Source organism: Mustelus asterias, chromosome 10, assembly GCF_964213995.1.
Source record: "Mustelus asterias chromosome 10, sMusAst1.hap1.1, whole genome shotgun sequence".
Taxonomy (NCBI): Eukaryota; Metazoa; Chordata; class Chondrichthyes; order Carcharhiniformes; family Triakidae; genus Mustelus; species Mustelus asterias.
Window position 1 is genome coordinate 60,135,584 of NC_135810.1, and position 20,325 is coordinate 60,155,908.

Below are 20,325 nucleotides of genomic sequence, written 5' to 3' on the forward strand. Positions count from 1 at the left end.
GGGATAGACAACAAAACATTCCTGATAGAAGTGTCCCGCCGTTTATAAAGTTATTGCCCCTGTTGGCTTCCAGTGAGGGATTGAAAAAACTGCTTGCTCGTTCCATTTTTGCAATAATTGTATTTTTTGGGGTTCGTGATTGAAAATGAAAATTAAAGGAGGGATGAAATAGGGTAATGGGGGAAAGAGGAAGAGTGTCACACCCATTTGAAACCAGGAATGATTGTTACCACTATACTGAATAGAAAAGAAAGCACAAAGTGTTTTATGCAGCTCCGAAAGAAAAATAGGAGCATCCTTGACGATGAAAAGACGTCACTGGCTTCAAGAAGCCGCAGCATCAATTGGCTGCAAGTACGTGTCACCATGTGCGTGGGTTTCAGCTTGCTTCATATAAAACAAACTCCCACAACAGTCACCGATAGCAGCAAAACCTCCAACCGCCAGAATCCTGAGCGACCAAAACCCAGACAAACAACAGCCAAAGATCGAGCAAATCTTCAGCAAGTTCCGCGCCGCTGAAACAACTGATTTGAAGCCTTGGCAAAGGCGGTTCCTCTTGTAGCACAGATGCCTGCATCATAGCAACTTTCCCGAAAGCAGCCAAGAGCAGGATTTTGCTAACACCCTGACTTATTTAAGATACAAGGAAGTTTTTGAATAATGACCCGTTATATGTGGCCATCTCTTCCCTATTTAGCCAAGGCTTTCCAAAGATCATATAACTTATTTAACGCCACCCTTCCCGAGTTACCCAATCTAACTAACAGGTCGACTTTCTTTTCCTGGGGTAACTTTACTCTGGACGATTGGGAGAGCTTTGTAGACTCGGCAAAATACGAGGCGGAATCCCAAAATGCAACCGTCAAAGCTTTGCTTATTGTGGCCTACTCGGTTATTATAGTGATCTCTCTGTTTGGAAATATCCTGGTCTGCCAGGTCGTAATAAAGAATAAACGGATGCACTCTGCCACCAGCCTCTTCATTGTTAATCTGGCCGTAGCGGACATCATGATCACCCTTCTTAACACACCCTTTACTCTGGTAAGACTTTATTTATTAGGGGTGGCGTACTTTTTAAAAACTTTATTCCTTCTATTCTTCATGTGTACTGAAAACGTTCCACCAAATTGGAAATGCAAACAATGGCGTGCATTTATATAGCGCCTTTAACATAGTAAAGCATCAACATAGAGTGTTATCAGACAAAAAATGATATTCAGCTCTGTCAAGTGGTATTAGTGATGATGTGGAGATGCCGGCGTTGGACTGGGGTAAGCACAGTCAGAAGTCTCACAACACCAGGCTAAAGTCCAACAGGTTTATTTGGCAGCACAAGCTTCCGGAGTCTCGTTCCTTCATGAGGTGAGTGAGGGTTTGTGTTCACAAACAGGGCATATATAGACACAATATCAATTTACAAGATAATGGTTGGAATGCGAGTCTTTACAGGTAATCAAGTCTTAAAGGCACAGACAATGTGAGTGGAGAGAGGGCCAAGCACAAGTTAAAGAGATGTGTATTGTCTCCAGCCAAGTGGTATTAGGACTGGTGAGCAAAAGCTCAGTCAACTATACACTGCCATGGAAGCAAAATAGTAATTGAGGTCAATTAACGTGCAAAATGATGATATGCCATGGATTTTCTTATACTAATATTCAGGAGATACCAGTCTGTACAGTTGTGTTCTTCACCAGTTTACTTCAACACAAAGGTGAATGGGGTCCAAGCCACATATAAACACCTCTGATAACAACCAGGTATTGGCAAGATCCTAAAATGTCCACGTATGTTTCTTACAATGTCTATGATGGTATATACATGCACACATTGCTAATCACAATGTTTTTGTCCACCGCAATCCGAATCTTTGCTGCATTCGAATCTCATTTAAAGCATTGAAGAGTTTAATTGGAACCTTTGGGGTCACTGTTTTGTGTAACACTCAATCACTAGAACCTTTGGACGACCTGAATAAAGCTTTATCTGTGCTTCTTGAACATGTTATTTAAACCATTTGTACAGTACAAGCACGTGCTGGCACGGTTATTCTTCCGCTTTTAAAAGTTTTCGACTTAATTTACGACAAATTGACATGTAAACAAATAACATGTGTAAATAGGACAGGGCGACACATAGTAAATGGCACTCAGTTTGAAGTACAACGTTGTCCCAAAATAACTTCTAAATTGGGATGTTAGTTTTGCAGAGGCATGGCAGAATATTTTTTAAATGATCGTCATTGTTATAACTTTTCAACTGTATTGACAAAATAAAGAGTACAATTAAACAATCATTAATACAAATACGGGGTGGTAATGAAATAGCTTCTTAGTAAATTGTATTTTTTGCTAACAGTAATTTAGACAAAAAGGATGTTTAACCTCTCGCAGTTGGAGGTGTATATTTTATTCCTGGTTATATATTTCATTACTCCCAGAAGCTTAGCACATTTTAACACAATTACAGTGAACAGACATGAACAGGATTGCTGGGTGAATGTATTTGTCTATTATATATCAATCACTGTATGAATAATCTGGTATTTTTGATTGACAGGTTCGCTTTGTTAACAGCACTTGGGTTTTCGGGCAGGTCATGTGTCACATCAGCCGCTTTGCTCAGTATTGTTCTTTGCACGTCTCCACTCTCACCTTGACAGCCATCGCCCTAGACAGGCATCAGGTAACTCATCAAATGTGCACGAGGACAAATTACAATGAACTATAATTCCTTCGGAAGCGTTTTGTTGTTCCCAGCCACCAATAAAAGCTTAGTCAATTGATCTTTGAGAAATAATGTAGTTTTTACGGCTATTTTGCCGATCTTAAAGCCTATCTTACTTAACAAACACCAAAAAGGACCAAATGTTTTTCACACGTTACCTTATGGTATAGAATTAATGCTTTCCTCTAATAATATTCCTTAAGTTAGCCACACTTCCACCCGCCCCGACTCGAGGGAGAAATATTTACGTGTTTGTTGAGGTCATTAAAGTATAAAAAAGCTTGATCAAGTTGCCAGAACAAACATTTTTTTGGATAGTTTAGAGTGAATCTGTACATATACTGGGAATAGTTGACTCCGGCAATCGGGGAAGTTGGTTTTGCATTGACTGTGGCATGACGTAAACCCGCAATTGGACAGACCTCTAAAATTCATACTTCCAGCCGATTCCCAAGAACTGTAGGTATTATATTAGAACAACCTTTCTGTCATTGCAAACTTATGTCCAATTTAAGGTATTTGCATAAACCCGGAGTCAGGTCCAAACAAAGCAAAAAGATGCCCACTCCCTTTGGGAATGGCATTCCACATCGCCTATGGTTGACATCACTTGCAGTATAACTCCGGCGCACTTTATCATAATAATCTGAGATGAGTAACCTCGCTACAACTCTAACCAGAGATTTTGATTCCATTTTAACATTCCAAAGAGTCTCCTAAAAGAAAACACATAATTGTGTAGAATTTCGTAGGCATAGTGCTTCTTCCCACACAAGAGTGTTGGGAAAGGGTTATAAATCGTGATTTAAACCCCCGGCAGCTGTACAACAATCACTTATTCCCACTGCAGCTCAATCCCCCCTTTAATATTTACGAACCAAAGTGCAGTGTGTGAACCATTCATTGAACAGTCTATATTTAATTGGCAAGCTAAAGGCAAAGGGAAGCGGTCAGTATCTGCAACATTTTATCCTTGCAGCACCGAGACCTCAGTCAGCACCGAGACCTCAGTCAGCACCCAGACCTCAGTCAGCACCCAGTGCCCACCAATCCATTTCCGGCGCTGTTCATCTCCTCGGTGCTGATGAACTGTCTCTCTGTTTTTAAATAGAAGCAGAGGCTCGGGATGTTTCTGGATTCAGTTGGATCAGTTGTAATTATTAGCTGTAAACTGTTCTACAACACAAACCGGCAGTCATTGACAACATTATTTACCGTAAGGCTCCCCTTTTGTTTTTGGTCGTTCTGTTTCTTCTTTTCCCTCGATATAATTTGGACATTACTTTGGATCCTAACCCATTTAACGTTAAATAAAGACATACAACATCACAACAAATAATTTGACAGTGGTTCAGCAGTAAGAGGCGACTTTCTGTGGCGGGTTCTTTTGATTGATGTCAGCAGATGTTTGATTTGTTTTAAGACTGCAAACATAGCGATACAGCAAAGAATGATTTCAGACCGGTTGTAATATCAGACATAACAGCTTCAACAAGACCTCTGCAGAGCCCTGCGCACGCGTAGTTACAATAACACTCGATATTTAAATCCACTCAGGATATATATATATAACATATAAATATATATTAAATACTCAGAAAGCCCAGGTGATGACAAATCCATTGGAAGTTCCAGGGTGTGTTTTATTTTCTCTCTTTCCGAGTCGGGTTTTAACCTGTAAATAATTTCACTTTGTAAAGGAAATGGTAGGTTCTGCAATATGCACCAATGCTTACAGTATCCATCCCGAAAACCCGCCTGCACTATTCCAGTGGAGGTACTAACTTAAACAGTGCCGGAATCTCCAGAAGAATACAGGAGAGAGGAAATGTAGGCAAAAATGTTAAGCGTTTGTAAATCATCATTTGCTGTCAAGATGAGATTAAAAACAGGTTGTAAGAGTTTTTTTTTGGAAGTGATCATATAATATATTGCACAAATCTTATATTTATAGTAGAAATTAATGACTCTGTCTTGTGTAGGTTATCATGCACCCTTTGAAGCCACGTGTGCCACCGGCCAAGGGTGTGCTTTACATCATCATCATCTGGATTATGGCCACTTGTTTCTCTCTCCCACATGCTATCTATCAGAAACTCTTCAAATTTGAATACAGGTAAATGTTCAGAGATTGATTATGTTGATAGAGCTCCTCGTTGAATGGTGGAACAGGCTTGAGGGGCCAAATGGCCTACTCCTGTTCCTATTTCGTATGGTCTTATGCTTTACCTTCTATAAATGTGTAATTTGAATAGATTGTTCTGTTTGATATCACCCTTGCCTCAGTGGCAGCTTTCACACTTCGAATAGAATATATAAGTGATGACAAGTATAGCATGCTGGTGAGGAACAGTTGACTTTAGGTTTATGGGGCTGAATTTTACCAGGCCTCTGGAGTTGGGTTGCAAGGTGAAAGGATTCCAAGTCTCGTGACAGAGGCTGTCGTGAGGGAAGCCCGATGTCTTTACGTTGGATATTCAAAAGGGTGGCCAGAATGGCTAGAGGACCTTGTGCTGAAATGTGGTGGCAGGGTAATTCAGCCTATTTAATAGGCAATTAATTACTATTTTATCAGAGATTTCAAATTTTACAACATGTGCATAGGAACAAGACAGCTTCAGATTCCTGCCAGGCAAAAGGAGGCAATAGATAAGTGGGAGGTCTGTGAGAAGCCAAAAAAACTGAGTGCAACTATCTGCCATGGGCCTCATTCACTCAATTGTCGAGATTACTGGTGAGGAGGAATATGAGAGAGGTAAAGAGTGCAACATCCACAGGCAATGGAGCAGCAGCAACTAGAGGGTCATACATGAGGCTCCAGAGATATAGAGGTGGAGGGCGCAGCAGAGCATGCAACCAGTCATAAGAACATAAGAGCTAGGAGCAGGAGTGAGCCATTTGGCCCCTCGGGTCTGCTCAGCCATTCAATAAGATCATGGCTGATCTTTTCATGGACTCAGCTCCACTTACCCACCCGCTCACCATAGCCCTTAATTCCTTTGCGGTTCAAAAATCTATCTATCTTTGCCTTAAAAGCATTCAATGAGGTAGCCTCAACTGCTTCACTGGACAGGGAATTCCACAGATTCACAACCCTCCGGGTGAAAAAGTTCCTCTGCAACTCAATCCTAAATCTGCTCCCCCTTATTTTGAGGCCATGCCCCCTAGTTCTGGTTTCGCCCACCAGTGGAAACAACCTCTCTGCTTCTATCTTATCTATTCCCTTCATAATTTTATATGTTTCTATAAGATCTCCCCTCATTCTTCTAAATTTCAATGAGTATAGTCCCAGTCTACTTAGTCTTTCCTCATAAGCCAACCCTCTCAACTCTGAAATCAACCTAGTGAATTTCCTCTGCACCCCCTCCAGTGCCAGTATATCCTTTCTCTAGTAAGGAGACCAAATTTGTACACAGTACTCCAGGTGTGGCCTTACCAGCACCTTATACAGCTGCAACATAACCTCCCTGTTTTTAAACTCCATCCCTCTAGCAATGAAGGACAAAATTCCATTTGCCTTCTTAATTACCTGCTGCACCTGCAAACCAACTTTTTGTGATTCATGCACAAGGACACCCAGGTCCGTCCCCCTGCACAGCAGCATGCTGCAATTTTTTACCATTTAATTAATCGTCCATTTTGCTGTTATTCCAACCAAAATGAATGACCTCACTTTTACCAACATTGTACTCCATCTGCTAGACCCTTGCCATTCACTTAAACTACCTACATCTCTTTGCAGACTTTCAGTGTCCTCTGAACATGTTGCTCTACTACTCATCTTCGTGTCATCTGCGAACTTTGATACACTACACTTGGTCCTCAACTCCAAATCATCTATGTAAATTGTAAGCAATTGCAGTCTCAACACTGATCCCTGAAGCACACCACTAGTCACCGATAGCCAACCAGAAAACACCCATTTATCCCAACTCTTTGTTTTCTGTTAGTTAACCAATCCTCTATCCATGCTAATACATTACCCGTAATACCATGCACCTTTATCTTATGCAGCAGCCTTTTGTGCGGCACCTTGTTGAGTGCCTTCTGGAAAACCAGAACCACTGGTTCCCCGTTGTCCACCGCACTCATAATGTCCTCAAAGAATTCCACTGTATTAGTTAAATATGACCTGCCTTTCATGAATGTGTCTTCCCAATGGGACAATTTCGATCCAGGTGCCTTGTTATTTCTTTCTTGATGATAGATTCAAGCATTTTCCCTGCTACAGAAGTTAAGCTAACCAGCTGATAGTTACTTGCCTTTTATCTACAGCCTTTTTTAAACAGTGGCGTTACATTTGCTGTTTTCCAATCTGCTGGAACCGCCCCAGAGTCCAGCAGGTAAATTAGCACAAGTGCATTTGCTATTTCCCCCACCATCTCTTTTAGTACCCTGGGATGCATTTCATCAGGACCAGGAGACTTATCTACCTTTAGCCCCATTAGCTTGCCCAACACTGCTTCGTTAGTGATAATGATGGTTTCTAGTTCCTCACCTGCCATTGCCTTCTTGTCATCAATTTTTGGCATGTCATTTGTGTCTTCCACTGTGGAGACTGACACAAAATACCTGTTCAATGCCTTGACTATTTCCTCATTTCCTGTTATGAAATTCCCCTTCTCATCCTTCAATGTTTTCCTCAGCGACTCTTTTTCTTTTTGTGTATTTGTAGAAACTTTTGCTATCTGTTTTTATATTCTGAGCTAGTTTACTCTCATAATCTATCTTACTTTTCTTTATAGCTTTTTTGTGGCTTTCTGTTGACCTTTAAGGATTTCCCAATCCTCTAGTTTCCCACTAATCTTTGCCATTTTGTTTGCATTTTCTTTCAATTTGATACCTTCCTTTATTTCCTTAGATATCCATGTCTGATTATCCCTTTTTCGACAGTGTTTCCTTATCACTGGTATATTCAGAAGTTTTTAACCACTAGAGAGGGTCAATTTTACCCACTAGAGAGGGTGTATTGTCAGAGGCTCAGCTTCCTGCAAATAACTGAGTGGCAGTGTGCCCAAAGATAGTATCCCTCTAGGGAGGCCATGATGGAGAGAGAGCTGAGCCCTAAGGAAAGTGGTAGCCACTCGATACCTGAGACACTGAAGGTGCCCATGGCACCAAATTTCTATGGTTCAGGATCATTCTAGAAATCATCTGGGAAATGTCTGTGATTTCTCAGTCTGCAGCTTACCATTGCATCAAGATGGTTATCATTGTCATTTTCAAGAGGGCCAGCCAGTACCTAGCCTTTCATACTGACCCAGGAAATTCAAGCTGAGAGAGCCATTGGGTCTGGAGCCATACCTGGATTCCCCTTATTGCAGGGTTTCATTGACCGCATTCACATGATCATCACGGCTCCCCAGTCAACAACCTTCAACAACAGGAAGAGCTTCTACTCAGTCAGTGTACAATTGGTATTCAACCACTGCAAACGCTTCCTGCAGGTGTGTGCATAGTTCCCAGAAGCAGTGACATAAGCAGTCCCAGGCGCTGGGTCTTTTCATAACCCAAAGTGGATACTTAGTGATAAGGGCTACCCACTGAAGCAATTGGTTACTGATGCCTGTAGACACACAAGCACTGATGCGGAAAAGAGGTACAACGTTGGGACAGCTCAAATGACCATTAAGCAGTCCTTTGGCCTTCTGAAGATACGGTTCGGATGCCTGGATCGATCTAGTGGAGTCTTTCAGTATGCCCCAGCAAGGGTCTCTTGTGTCGTAGTGATGCGAAACCTGGCACTACAGAAGGGATAATAAGAATATCCTGGAGTTTGATGCCTCCTCTGAGGATGAATATAGGAAGGAAGATGCTGAGTGGGTGCTGAATGATGAAGGACCCCTAAGGCTACAGGCAGGGCACAATGAGAATAAAGGAAGGCTTGCGATTCAATAATAGACATTTTCACATGATACTTACTGACAGGTCCATGCAATCCAATAAAGCAACAGTTCTGGAGCCCTGTTGCTGTTGTCTTGACAGCCTTAACATTTTCCTGTGTCCATTAGGACATTAGACAGCAGCATGGGGAATGCATTGACTTCATGCAGATTGGTCCTTCACATACCAGCCCTTGAGGAAGCTAGAGTACTTTTAAAGGTCCAACAGCCCACAAATGGAAGGCTTCCTCTTGCCTTGCAATATTCTACATTTATTGGGAAAGAAAAGATTGTAAGTTAGTATTCATTAACAAAAAATAAACCCCTCAATTCCTAGTGCAGCCTCCTTAAATCTCTTCTACATATTCCTATGTGATCCTCCACCTGTGCGGTCAGCTGATGTGGAGGCAGCTACTGATCTTGGTGTCCTGTGGTTTTCAACTAGCTTGGTGGTCATCTGCCATGGTAGCTGGTGGAATGGAAATTCAATTAATAAATCTGGAATATAAAGCTAGTCTCAGTAACGATGACCATGAAACTATCATCACTTGTTGTAAGAACCCACCTGGTTCACTGGTGTCCCTTTGTGGGTCTGAAATGGCCTACCAAGCCACTCAGTTTAACAGCAATTAGAAATGGCCAACAAATGTCAACGACATTCACATCCCATGAAAGCACTTTTGAAAAAATAGCATGCAAGGCCATAAGGTAAGCAATGCTGGTGCACTCATCTTGGCAGATTGCCTAAGGTCATTTATCCACTCAAGCACTGCCACTAGGATCAAGGGATGTCTTTGTGAGCAGGTCGAATAGATGAAGTATTAGAAACCTTTCAAATATGATGCCAGCCTTTCCAGGAGAGGATCTCTTGCCTCCTGCAATGTCTGAGTGGACAGCTTCTCTGTCTCAGGCAGTTGATTAGCTGGCTCCAACTGAATCACTGACTCCAGCGCCCCCTCCCCCACCCGAGTGGCAAAGGTTCCCAAGCCTAGCCTTGGTATTGGGGATGAATTGTCATGATTAATCAACAATGCCATTGCTGTTGTATCTTGCCACTGTCTAGACTAGAGAAGGAAAACGTGGTAACATTGCTGTCTTTCATCTAGCAATTATTAGGTTCCTATGAATCAAAGGTTTAAGTGCATTAAAGTTGGCACTTTCATGGTTCTCATTTTAAATAAGACATTAAACCAAGGCCTTTCTCTGATAATCATAAAATATCCCACAGTACTCGTGGGATAGTTCACCCAGTGTCCTAGCAATACTTACACATCAACCAGCAGAATATAAATTTGGATTATCTGCGCATGTGCTGTTACTGGTGAAATCCTGCTGGCCACAAATTGACTGCTGTGTTTCCCCAATGACACTTCATTGGTTGTAAAGGTTTGAAGAATTGCCAGATGGTTACATGAAATGCAAGTCCTCTCCATTTTTATTTAATTCAATGAATAGTTAACTTTAAAGTCTTCAGGAAGGTACCAAAATTTATGTACAATATCCTATGACAACTGTTCTTTTTAATATTATTACTAAACATACCCAACATGTAACATTAGTAATTTAGATAATATGATTAATTACTCTCTTTCGAATGTATACTTAGTCAAATTAATTCATCCATTCAATTAAATTATTTTTGTCCACCAAAGACTGTTAGAACTAAATGTAAAAATTATCATCATCATAAGTTCTGCTCATAAGAATTTGTCCACAAAATCAAACTAAATGCTAACAACAAAGTCATTCATTTCTGGTTATCATGAAAAATGGAAAGAACCATGCAACAGAACATTCAAAACAGCACAAAAAGTTCTGTAATATTGACTTATATTAGGTATTATAAACCATTGATCTCATTGATGACATTATGTTTTTTTATTTTACATTGCAGCAAAGAAAGGATTCGGAGTTTGTGTGTTCCAAACTTCCCAGAGCCAGCAGACCTCTTCTGGAAATATTTGGACTTGGCCACATTTATTATGTTGTATGTACTTCCCCTTTTAATCATCACTGTCACATATACCACAGTTGCCAAGAAGTTGTGGCTTCGCAATGCTATTGGGGATGTGACAACAGAACAGTATTTTGCACACCGACGGAAAAAGAAAAAGACAATTAAAATGCTGATGCTAGTTGTGGTAGTATTTGCTGTCTGTTGGTTTCCTCTAAATTGTTATGTTGTCCTTATTTCTAGTCATATCATTCACACAAACAATGCTCTCTATTTTGCTTTCCACTGGTTTGCCATGAGCAGTACCTGCTATAACCCCTTTATCTACTGCTGGTTGAATGAGAGTTTTCGTTTAGAACTTAAATCTCTCTTAAATATATTCAGAAGAGAACATGGAGTGCAGGAACATGTCCTCCCCTCCACGGCCCCTTCTTACAGGCTAGCCTGGCCTGAACAGGGTAAATTCAAGAGGGGACAAGATCCTCAAAGTCTGCGTTCCAACAGCAACATCCAGTCAGCAAAGACAGATATTTCATCAGTTGAACCAATCGTTGCTGTGAGCTAGAATTGAGAGTTCTGCCATTTTCTAATATCATGTACCAGCAAATAGTAAAGGTTTGGATTTTACTGTTATCACAACTGCAAAACTGTCAATATTTGACATAATCCTTTTGTGCAACTGATGGCAATTTCTGGTGTGCAGTTGAACCTGGAGATCCAGATGTTTCTGTTATTGATTCTCTGCCCCTTCACAGGATGCACTTATGATGTCTTGGCAGCTGGAATTCACTGAATTGGCATGAAGTTCCACTTTTTAAACTTTTGTTCTTGCTGTAAAAGCTCTTGAAAAAGTTACACCTTATTGAATGAAATGTAACTGGGTTTTTAACAGCGCAATGACTCATAGGCCAGAACTTTCCAGCCATTCCCACCAGCGGTGCACCCCTGCTGTGGGTTTCATGGTGGCGAGTGATGCATTCAATGGGAAACCATGTTAACAACAGCAGGACCAGAAGATTCCGCAACTGGCCAAAGGCGGGCTACCACCCACTGCTATGAAATACGCAGAGGGTTGTGCAGTAAATCTCACCCATTGTTACTGTTGAATAGCTTCTCGAAGCCCTGAAATCTACTTTTATATTTGCAGAATATAAAATGTATCCATTCAATGGTAAAAAATTCATAGAATTTTACAATTTTTTAAAGTTCATGATATTTCGTTTTTATCTTTGTCCCTTGCAAATGCCTCTTTATGTTGCTTTTTGTAAAATTATAAAACGTGAATGATAAAACCTACTTATCCCCTGGTTTGTTGTCAGTGAAAACTCTTCAATGTGATTGGCCGTGTAGCCTGCTTGGTGACATTACTGCTACGGAACGCCAGTTCCCCTAAAGCTGACAGAGTGAAATTAACATCAGCAAAAGAGTTCACCAACACTTTGTGGTATACCATTGACCACAAAATCAGGGCCATTGCTTCTGGTTCTACAAAGCTGTTTCAGCACAATGCCATTGTACAGAATTTTTAAAACTCTACAAAGATCACTACACACTTGAGAATAGTATATATTTATCTATTATTATAAACAACAAATTGAATACATTACTCCAAACATTCATAATTAATAATATGAAAATTAATTGGTTTCATTGCTGTGAGGGCAATTACTTTCACTGGAAATGGTATATACCAGGTGAAGACATAAATTGCTGTGATGCCTTTAATGGTTGAACAGGCTGCTGACGCACATGAAGAATGCCCATTTAGTAAAGAATGGTAAGGCTGTTAAAACCTGTGGAACAGTCGGCATCTTAAAAATTCAGTATATGAATATTGAGAAGAATTAAACAATTAATTGATAGATGTGGGTGATAAATGAGTAAAAACAAGAAGCCAAAAGGGATCATAGTTAAAAGTCACTTCTAATAGAGCCTTGCAAGGGTAAAAGGTAGTAATAGTAAAGCATTTAAATTGTTATTACTGATATGCAAGAGATTGTGCAGACAATTTACTGAAGTTTTGAACAGATCATTTGGTATTATAGGATAGATGTTACAAAGTTGTGCTTTCATTGTAAATTCTCAACTGTCAGGAGCATGTATCAGGAATTCAGGCACAGATGTCAACGGCCACACTGGATTTTCCATCGATTAATTTAAATGGTTTGAAAATCCAATGAGGCTGATTGACCTCCATGCTTGGATTCCTGATTTGTACTCTGGTGCACCAAGTTTGAAGCTGGAATTACGAATTTGTAGAATCCACCCACGCAAGCTTCAGCAATTATATTTGACTTGTACTTGAAACCAAACTCCAAGAGACTTACTCAGTTTTAAAATTTATTATTAATGTATAATGCAAAATTCTGTGTGGAATTTTATTCCATAGCTATTTTATTAATTTATAAAATGGTAAATGTCTATTGTACTACCTACACATTTTGAAAAATATGTTCTGATCTCATGCACGCAGTGGAGAAGGGTAAAAGTTATTAATTAGCTACTGGGGTATTGTTTTTTATTCACTGCTGATGACAGTGGGCACACATCCAAAGGCCAATTACCAGCCAGTCTGGAAGATGTGCTGCTTAATATGATATTGCCTGTACCCCTAGATAATGTGAACAATCTTCAAAATTGTTGTTTATAGCTTAAAGCATTGTCCCAAGTTTTAATGTATTAATTCATTGTCTAGGGTTTCTCCTTGTTTTGCATTATACCTCTTTCAGTACTACAAAATAATAAAAAAAATTAAACAATGTCTCCTGTTTAAGAGGTTTCTAATTTTCCAGCTGCTAAAGTTGGTATTGAACATAAATATCACTATATATTGATTTATTCTTAAGTAGTGTTGAATAGTGGTGCTTCTTTGGTCTCTACACCTTTGGCTGTAGAAACAGCTGCTAAAATCCTCATTAATGCCTTTGTTATCACTAGATTTGACTATTTCAATGCACTCCCAGCTGGCTTCCAATCTTCCAGCCTCCATACACCTAAAGTCAATACAAAACTATGCCATATGTGTTCGAACTTGCAGCAAATCCTTATGCTTGTTGATCAACACTGGCTTCCAGTTAAGGAATGTTTAAATTTTAAAATTCTCTTCCTTGTTTTCAAATCCCTCCATGGTCTCGCCCCTCCCTATTGCTTTAACCTTCCCCAGCCTTACAGCTGTCCATAATATTTGTATTTCTCCAATTCTCTTGCACATCTCCAATTTCTTTCCAACGTTCACACTGCTCAAGTCAGGAGTGTTATGGAATACTCTCCAATTGCTGGACGAACAGCTCCAATAAAACTCAAAGTTTGACACCATTCAAGATAAAGCAGCCCACTTGATTTGCACCCCATTCAGCATCTTAAACATTCACATCCTTTACCACCAAGTGCATATTAGCTGCAGTGTGTACCATCTACCAGGGCACACCATCGATCAATGCACACCATCTACCAGTGCACATTGGCTGCAAGTGTGTGCCAGCTACCAGAACACATTGGCTGCAGTGTGTACGATCTACCAAATACACTGCAACAACTTGCCTAGACTTCTTCAGCAGAACTTCTCAAACACATCACATCTACTGCTTAGAATGACAAGGGCAGTATGTGTATGGAAACATACAATCCAGACTTGGAAATATATTGCCATTTCTTCATCATTGTTGGGTCAAATTCCTGGAACTTTCTACCTATCAGCACTGTGCGAATACAGCACATAGTCTGTAGTGGTTCAAAGACAGCAGCGTGCCACCACCTTCTCAAGGGCTATTAGGAGTATGTAATAAATACTGGCGTTGCCAGAGATACCCACATGCTATGAATGAATAATTTAAAAAAGTAAATCATTCCACTATCAGTTAATGTATGTGCAGCTCTCAAGGACCTAAACTCTGAAATTCCTACCCTCTCAACCTTTTCATTTAACTCTTCGCCTTTAAGAATATTCTTAAAACATATTTGCTTTAATAGCTCCTTGGATGGTATTTAATAGAGGCAACAGGTTCTTGCCTGCTGGCTGGAGAGCAGTTGAAAGCTCTGCATTGCCTATTGTCAGGACGGCCCACCGAATTAAATATCAAGCAAGCGCTTAAATGGGTCTTTCCCACGATCAGGGACCCCGGGGACAGACATCCCACAGTCAAGAGATGCTGATCAATCAGAGGCTGGCAACTCTTAATTGATCAGCAGCACTACAGGCTGCTGCCAGTCCTACATTCACCTGAGGCCTAGGATCACCATGGACCCAGACACAGGTGAGTAATGGTGTGGGAGTGGGGGGGGGGGATGGTGTCATGGGGTGAAGGTTGCAGGGGAGAGATGGGGATAGGAGTCACATTACGAGTCCTTCAACCACTGCCGGTTGAATACCACAGGCAATGAGACGAGGCTCTTAAGTGTGCATTAATAACATTAATTGGCAGTGAGGCAGGAAGGCTGTCACTGTGTGGGTCAGTGTCATACTTTGTTTGCTAATGCTCCTGTGAACACCTTGAAATGTTTTACTGTTTAAGATGCCATGTAAATGCAAGATGTTGTTGTTAAATATATTCTGCATGTCAAGCATGCTCTAGTTTGCAATTCCAAAAGAGTATTCCAGTTAATAGCAGAATGTTTAGACAACCACAGAAAATAAAAGTAAACTAGCACTAATTCAACTTGCCAGACCTGTTCCCATATCCAAAGAACAAAGAGAACAAAGAACAGCACAGCACAGGAACAGGCCTTTCGGCCTACCATGTCTGTGCCAACACAGATGTCTCTCTCCAATCTAATATTTTCCTGCCTCAATATGTGGTCCATATCCCTCCATTCCCTGTCCATTCATGCATCTATTCAGATGCGTCTTGAACGTTGTTATATTGTTATGTTATCCTTCCAATCTTTTTTCTTCAGCAACATGGCAAACTTATTCATGAATTTTGCTGTGGTTGCTGCTTCAAACACCAACTAGGAGAGTACATTCCACAATCTCCCAACCATCTGTGCAAAACTTTTCTTCTATTGTTCTAAATCTCTTACATTTATTGCTCCAGATTGTAGATTCCTACATGACTAGAAACAGTTCATTACTATTTATTTTATTTCATCCCAGGATTTAATTGAAGTTTAAAATTATGAAGGGATGTTTTTCTAGTCTCTTGTTTGTATTTCCTCATATCGGGCAGCATCCTATTGATCCTACACCATGCTTTGTTGATTGACTCAAATTTCTGTTGTAATAACAAAGAACAAAGAACAGTACAGCACAGGAAACAGGCCCTTCGGCCCTCCAAGCCTGTGCCGCTCCTTGGTCCAACTAGACCAATCGTTTGTATCCCTCCATTCCCAGGCTGCTCATGTGACTATCCAGGTAAGTCTTAAACGATGTCAGCGTGCCTGCCTCCACCACCCTACTTGGCAGCGCATTCCAGGCCCCCACCACCCTCTGTGTAAAAAAACGTCCCTCTGATGTCTGAGTTATACTTCGCCCCTCTCAGCTTGAGCCCGTGACCCCTCGTGATCGTCACCTCCGACCTGGGAAAAAGCTTCCCACTGTTCACCCTATCTATACCCTTCATAATCTTGTATACCTCTATTAGATCTCCCCTCATTCTCCGTCTTTCCAAGGAGAACAACCCCAGTCTACCCAATCTCTCCTCATAGCTAAGACCTCCTGTAATGTGAAGGAACATAAGGATTTAGCCCTTCAATTCTGTTCCACCATTCAATGAAATCCTGGTTGAGCTGCAACATAACTCCATATACCCAACTTTGTCCGTTAATACCTTTTGTTAACAAAAATCTATCAATGTCAGAATTAAATTTAACAATAGATCTAACATCAATTGATGATTGGAGCATTCTAAACTACTGCCATCTTTGCATATAGAAGTGATGCCCAGATTTACTCCAGAAAGGTCTATCTCTAATTTTTAGACTAGACTCTCTTATTCCCCAACCCGGAAATAGATTCCCTTTGTCTACCCTACCTATTTCCCTTAATATCTTACAGCTTCAATCAAATTACCTTTCAGCCTTTTAAATTTGAGGAAATACAATGCCAGTTTATATAATCCCTCATTATAATGTACCCTTTGGAGTCCAGATATCATAAGGGCAAATTTACACTGCATTCTTTTCAAAGCCTGCCTAAGGAATGATGCCATTCAGGACTGAGATGAGGAAGAACTTCTTCACTCAGACAGTTGTGCACCTGTGGAATTCCCTACCACAGAAAGCTATTGGGGCCAGTTTGTTAGATATGTTCAAGAGGGAGCTGGATGCGGCCGGATGTTTGCTTCCTAGCCATTCACCACCCCAACTTGGAAGTATATCATTATTCCTTCGCCGTTGCTGGGTCAAAATCCTGGAACTCTCTTCCAAACAGTATTCTGAGTATACCTACACCACGTGGACTACAGCAGTTCAAGAAAGCAACTCACCACAATCTTTTCAAGGGCAATTACGGATGGGCGATAAATGCTGGTCTAGCAAGTGATGACCACATCCCTTGAATGACTAAAAAAGTTTAGAAAGTGTGGTGTTCTATCCTTCTTTAGGTCCAAAGTGGATGACCTCACACTGAATATTGAAATCCACTTGTCATAGCATTGCCTATTAATTTGATCTATCAATATTTCTCTGCAATTTTACTCTTCAATGTACACTGCTTATAAGGCTACCTGTGCATCATTGAAAACATGTGGCTTTTACCTCATCACCCTAGTAGTTAATAAATACAGTGAATAGTTGAGGTCCGAACACAGATCCTTGCAGGACGCCATTAAATAATTAGAGTATCTGCCCATTATCCTTACTCACTGAGTCCTGCCACTCTGTCAACTTTCATACTCCCCTTTTTGTAGCTCTTATTGTCTATTTTGCTGTTCTTTGTATTTCTCCCATTTAACAGAATCTGTGCTATTTTTTCCTTTTTTGAATTTTATGGTGTATATTACCTCTTTAATCAAGTATTTGCCCTTTAAGCATATCACTTTGTTCTGTATCACACTAAATTTCTTTCTGGAACATCTCCTCATTGATCTGTCATTACCCTTTAACAGATTTGCTAAGTTTACTGCAGATAACCTCATTCAAGTTGAAGTTGTCTCACTAGCTTTTTTAAATTTAGAATCTGAATAGATGTTTAATTTCTTCCTTTCAAGAACTACATCGAACTCCATCATACTATGATTGCTATTTGATAAATATTCACACAATTTAAGCTGTTAAATATCTGGATCATTACTAACTGTAGAATGTCTTTCCCCAAAATTCCTTGGATCCAAGGACCTAGCAGTAATCCCATAAAATGTCTAACGACCTTATGCAGATGGTCAAGTGAATACATCTTCACAGGACATTGCATATCCACTGCTCCATCAGCATTTCAGGCAGCTCCATGTACACCTCCATCACTGACTTAGCAACAGTCCCTGGGATCCAGGACTCATGCCTTAACATCCTGATACTCTCACTCACCCTCACACACCTACCAATGCTGCCAGCTTCATATCTGCCTCTTTCTGCACCCAGCTACTCAGTTATGGCAGACACATCATCCAAAAATTGTGCAATCCAGTCGCTGATATTTTTCCCACGCAGAACAAAGTGGCTCACAGTAGACGGAAGCAGAGTGAAACCAAAGGGTGACAAAGATGATTGCATCTTCTAAGCCCTACAGGGCAGATGGCTCTCTGCATTATGGGGACAGCAGCAAAAGAGTCTGTAGCATCTGCAGCTACTGAGAAAATTAAGGATGACATATGTTTCAGTCTTATTTCCCCTCTCAACTCCCAATTCATTCACATTCTGGCTGTCAGTGAGAACCAACATAGCTTGTAAAAGGTAGGTCATACCGGGTGAATCAGCTTGGATACGTTTGAAGATTTTAGAAAGGAATGTCTATGAATATTATTTATATGGATTTCAAGACGACATTAGACAAAGTCCCTTGTGAAAAATTGTTTGTGAAAGTTGAAGCTTATGGAATCGAAAGCAAATTATTGACCTGGCTAGGAAATTGGCTCTGTGGAAGAAGGCAAAGGGTAGAGATAATTGGCAGGTACTCTAACTGATAGGATGTGAGTTATGTGGATGAAAGTATTAAATCACAAAAATATTTTGATACATTAAGTGAAAGGGCAAAACTGTGGAATATGCATTTCAATGTTGGCAAATGTGAAGCCATCCCCTTTGGATCTAAAAAAAACAGAAGAGGGTATTTTCTTACTGGTGAACAGCTGGAAACAGTGGAGATCCATAGGAACCTGGTATCCAAGTATGGTAAAAATCATGCTTAGGCTTGCAAAACCCTGGCTAATCACATCACACCTGGAGTACTCTGAATACTTCTGGGCACCACACATTAAGAAGGATGTATTGAATTAAAGTGAGTGCAGCATGCATTTACCAGAATGATACCATGGGTGGGATTTTACGGCCTCTCTCGAGCAAGACCAGAAATTCCTGCCTAAGGTCAACGGACATTTCCGCTGTCCATCCCTTGCCCGCTCCAATTCCAAGGTGGGTGAGACGGTAGAGCCCCAGTGCATGGCTCCAAGTTTAAATTATGAGGAGAAATTACACAAACTAATATTCTATCTCCTGGAAGTTAGAAGGTTGAGGAGTAATTTGACTAAAATGTAAGGATATTAAACAGAACAGGTAGAGTAGATTGAAATAAACTATTTCTGCTGTTTGGGAAGTTAAAGTCTGGCGGTATAGTAAAAACATTAGATTCAGAGCTTTCAGGAGTGAAATCAGCAAACACTTCTTCATCCATAGTGAGGTAGAAATTTGAAACCCTTCACCACAAATGGCAACTGATGTTAGATCAAGTGTTATTTTTAAAACTGAGATTGATAGATTTTTGTTAGCCAAAGGTACTAATGGACATGAGTTAAGACACAGATTAACCGTGATCTCATTGAGTGGCACAGGTGCTAGGGGCTAAATGGCCGACTCCTGTTCCGTGGTTCATATCTAGCAGGAGGAGCAAGCTGCAAATGATATAACCATTGATATTTCACTTCACAACTACCACTTCCTTCCCCTCACTTTAACAATCCTCTTCTGATTTTCTACTTTCAGACAATGATGAACTGTCACTGTATAGAACCACAGTAGTCCCAAGAGGTGGCGAGAAAACAATAGTGCAACATTGATGAAGTCAGTCACTTAATCTGACACTTGTGGCCATAAACTCAGAAACTGGCATTGCACAATTCTTGGAAATTGGTACAGAGTTGAGTTTAGCACATGGTGAGTCACCATGCATATGTGATCAGCAGTCAGGCCAGGGATTAAGGATGGTGTTTGTCCCGGCTCATTGGAGGATGAGGTTACAGATCTTGCTGCAGGTTACTAAGGTAACTCAATAGGGTGGCACAGTAAGAAGTCTCACAACACTAGGTTAAAGTCCAACAGGTTTATTTGGTATCATGAGCTTTCGGAGCACTGCTCCTTCATCAGGTGACTGAAGGAGCAGCGCTCCAAAAGCTCGTGATACCAAATAAACCTGTTGGACTTTAACCTGGTGTTGTGAGACTTCTTACTGTGCCCAGCTCAGTCCAACGCTGGCATCTCCACATCAATAGGGTGGCATACAGAGAAAATTGATTGGCATGCACAATGAGATGCTGGATGCACCAGCTGGCTTGCCAGACAACCTTCCATCACTGTCAAGCACTCTGCAGCCTCTGCTCCATCCTCTTAGTCATTGTACAAGCCCAGAGTCACTGCAATTACTGCTCTCACAACAGCTGCTCGCTTTGTATGAAC

General features: G+C 40.7%; 1 protein-coding gene across 1 annotated transcript; it reads left to right on the top strand.

Annotated features, from left to right (window-relative positions):
• Positions 1-663: 663 nt before the first annotated feature.
• Positions 664-11,128, top strand: LOC144500033 (G-protein coupled receptor 83-like). The gene is made up of 4 exons (XM_078222791.1): positions 664-1,044; positions 2,560-2,685; positions 4,710-4,843; positions 10,504-11,128. The coding sequence occupies exons 1-4, from the start codon at positions 664-666 to the stop codon at positions 11,126-11,128; spliced, it is 1,266 nt and encodes a 421-aa protein (XP_078078917.1).
• Positions 11,129-20,325: the final 9,197 nt, after the last annotated feature.

Bases quoted from the DNA above. Each gene is read 5' to 3' on its own strand.
- LOC144500033 (XM_078222791.1), top strand. From the start codon at position 664: ATGACCCGTTATATGTGGCCATCTCTTCCCTATTTAGCCAAGGCTTTC. The intron at 2,686-4,709 runs GTAACTCATCAA...TGTCTTGTGTAG, and splicing joins TCGCCCTAGACAGGCATCAG to GTTATCATGCACCCTTTGAA. The intron at 4,844-10,503 runs GTAAATGTTCAG...TTTACATTGCAG, and splicing joins CTCTTCAAATTTGAATACAG to CAAAGAAAGGATTCGGAGTT.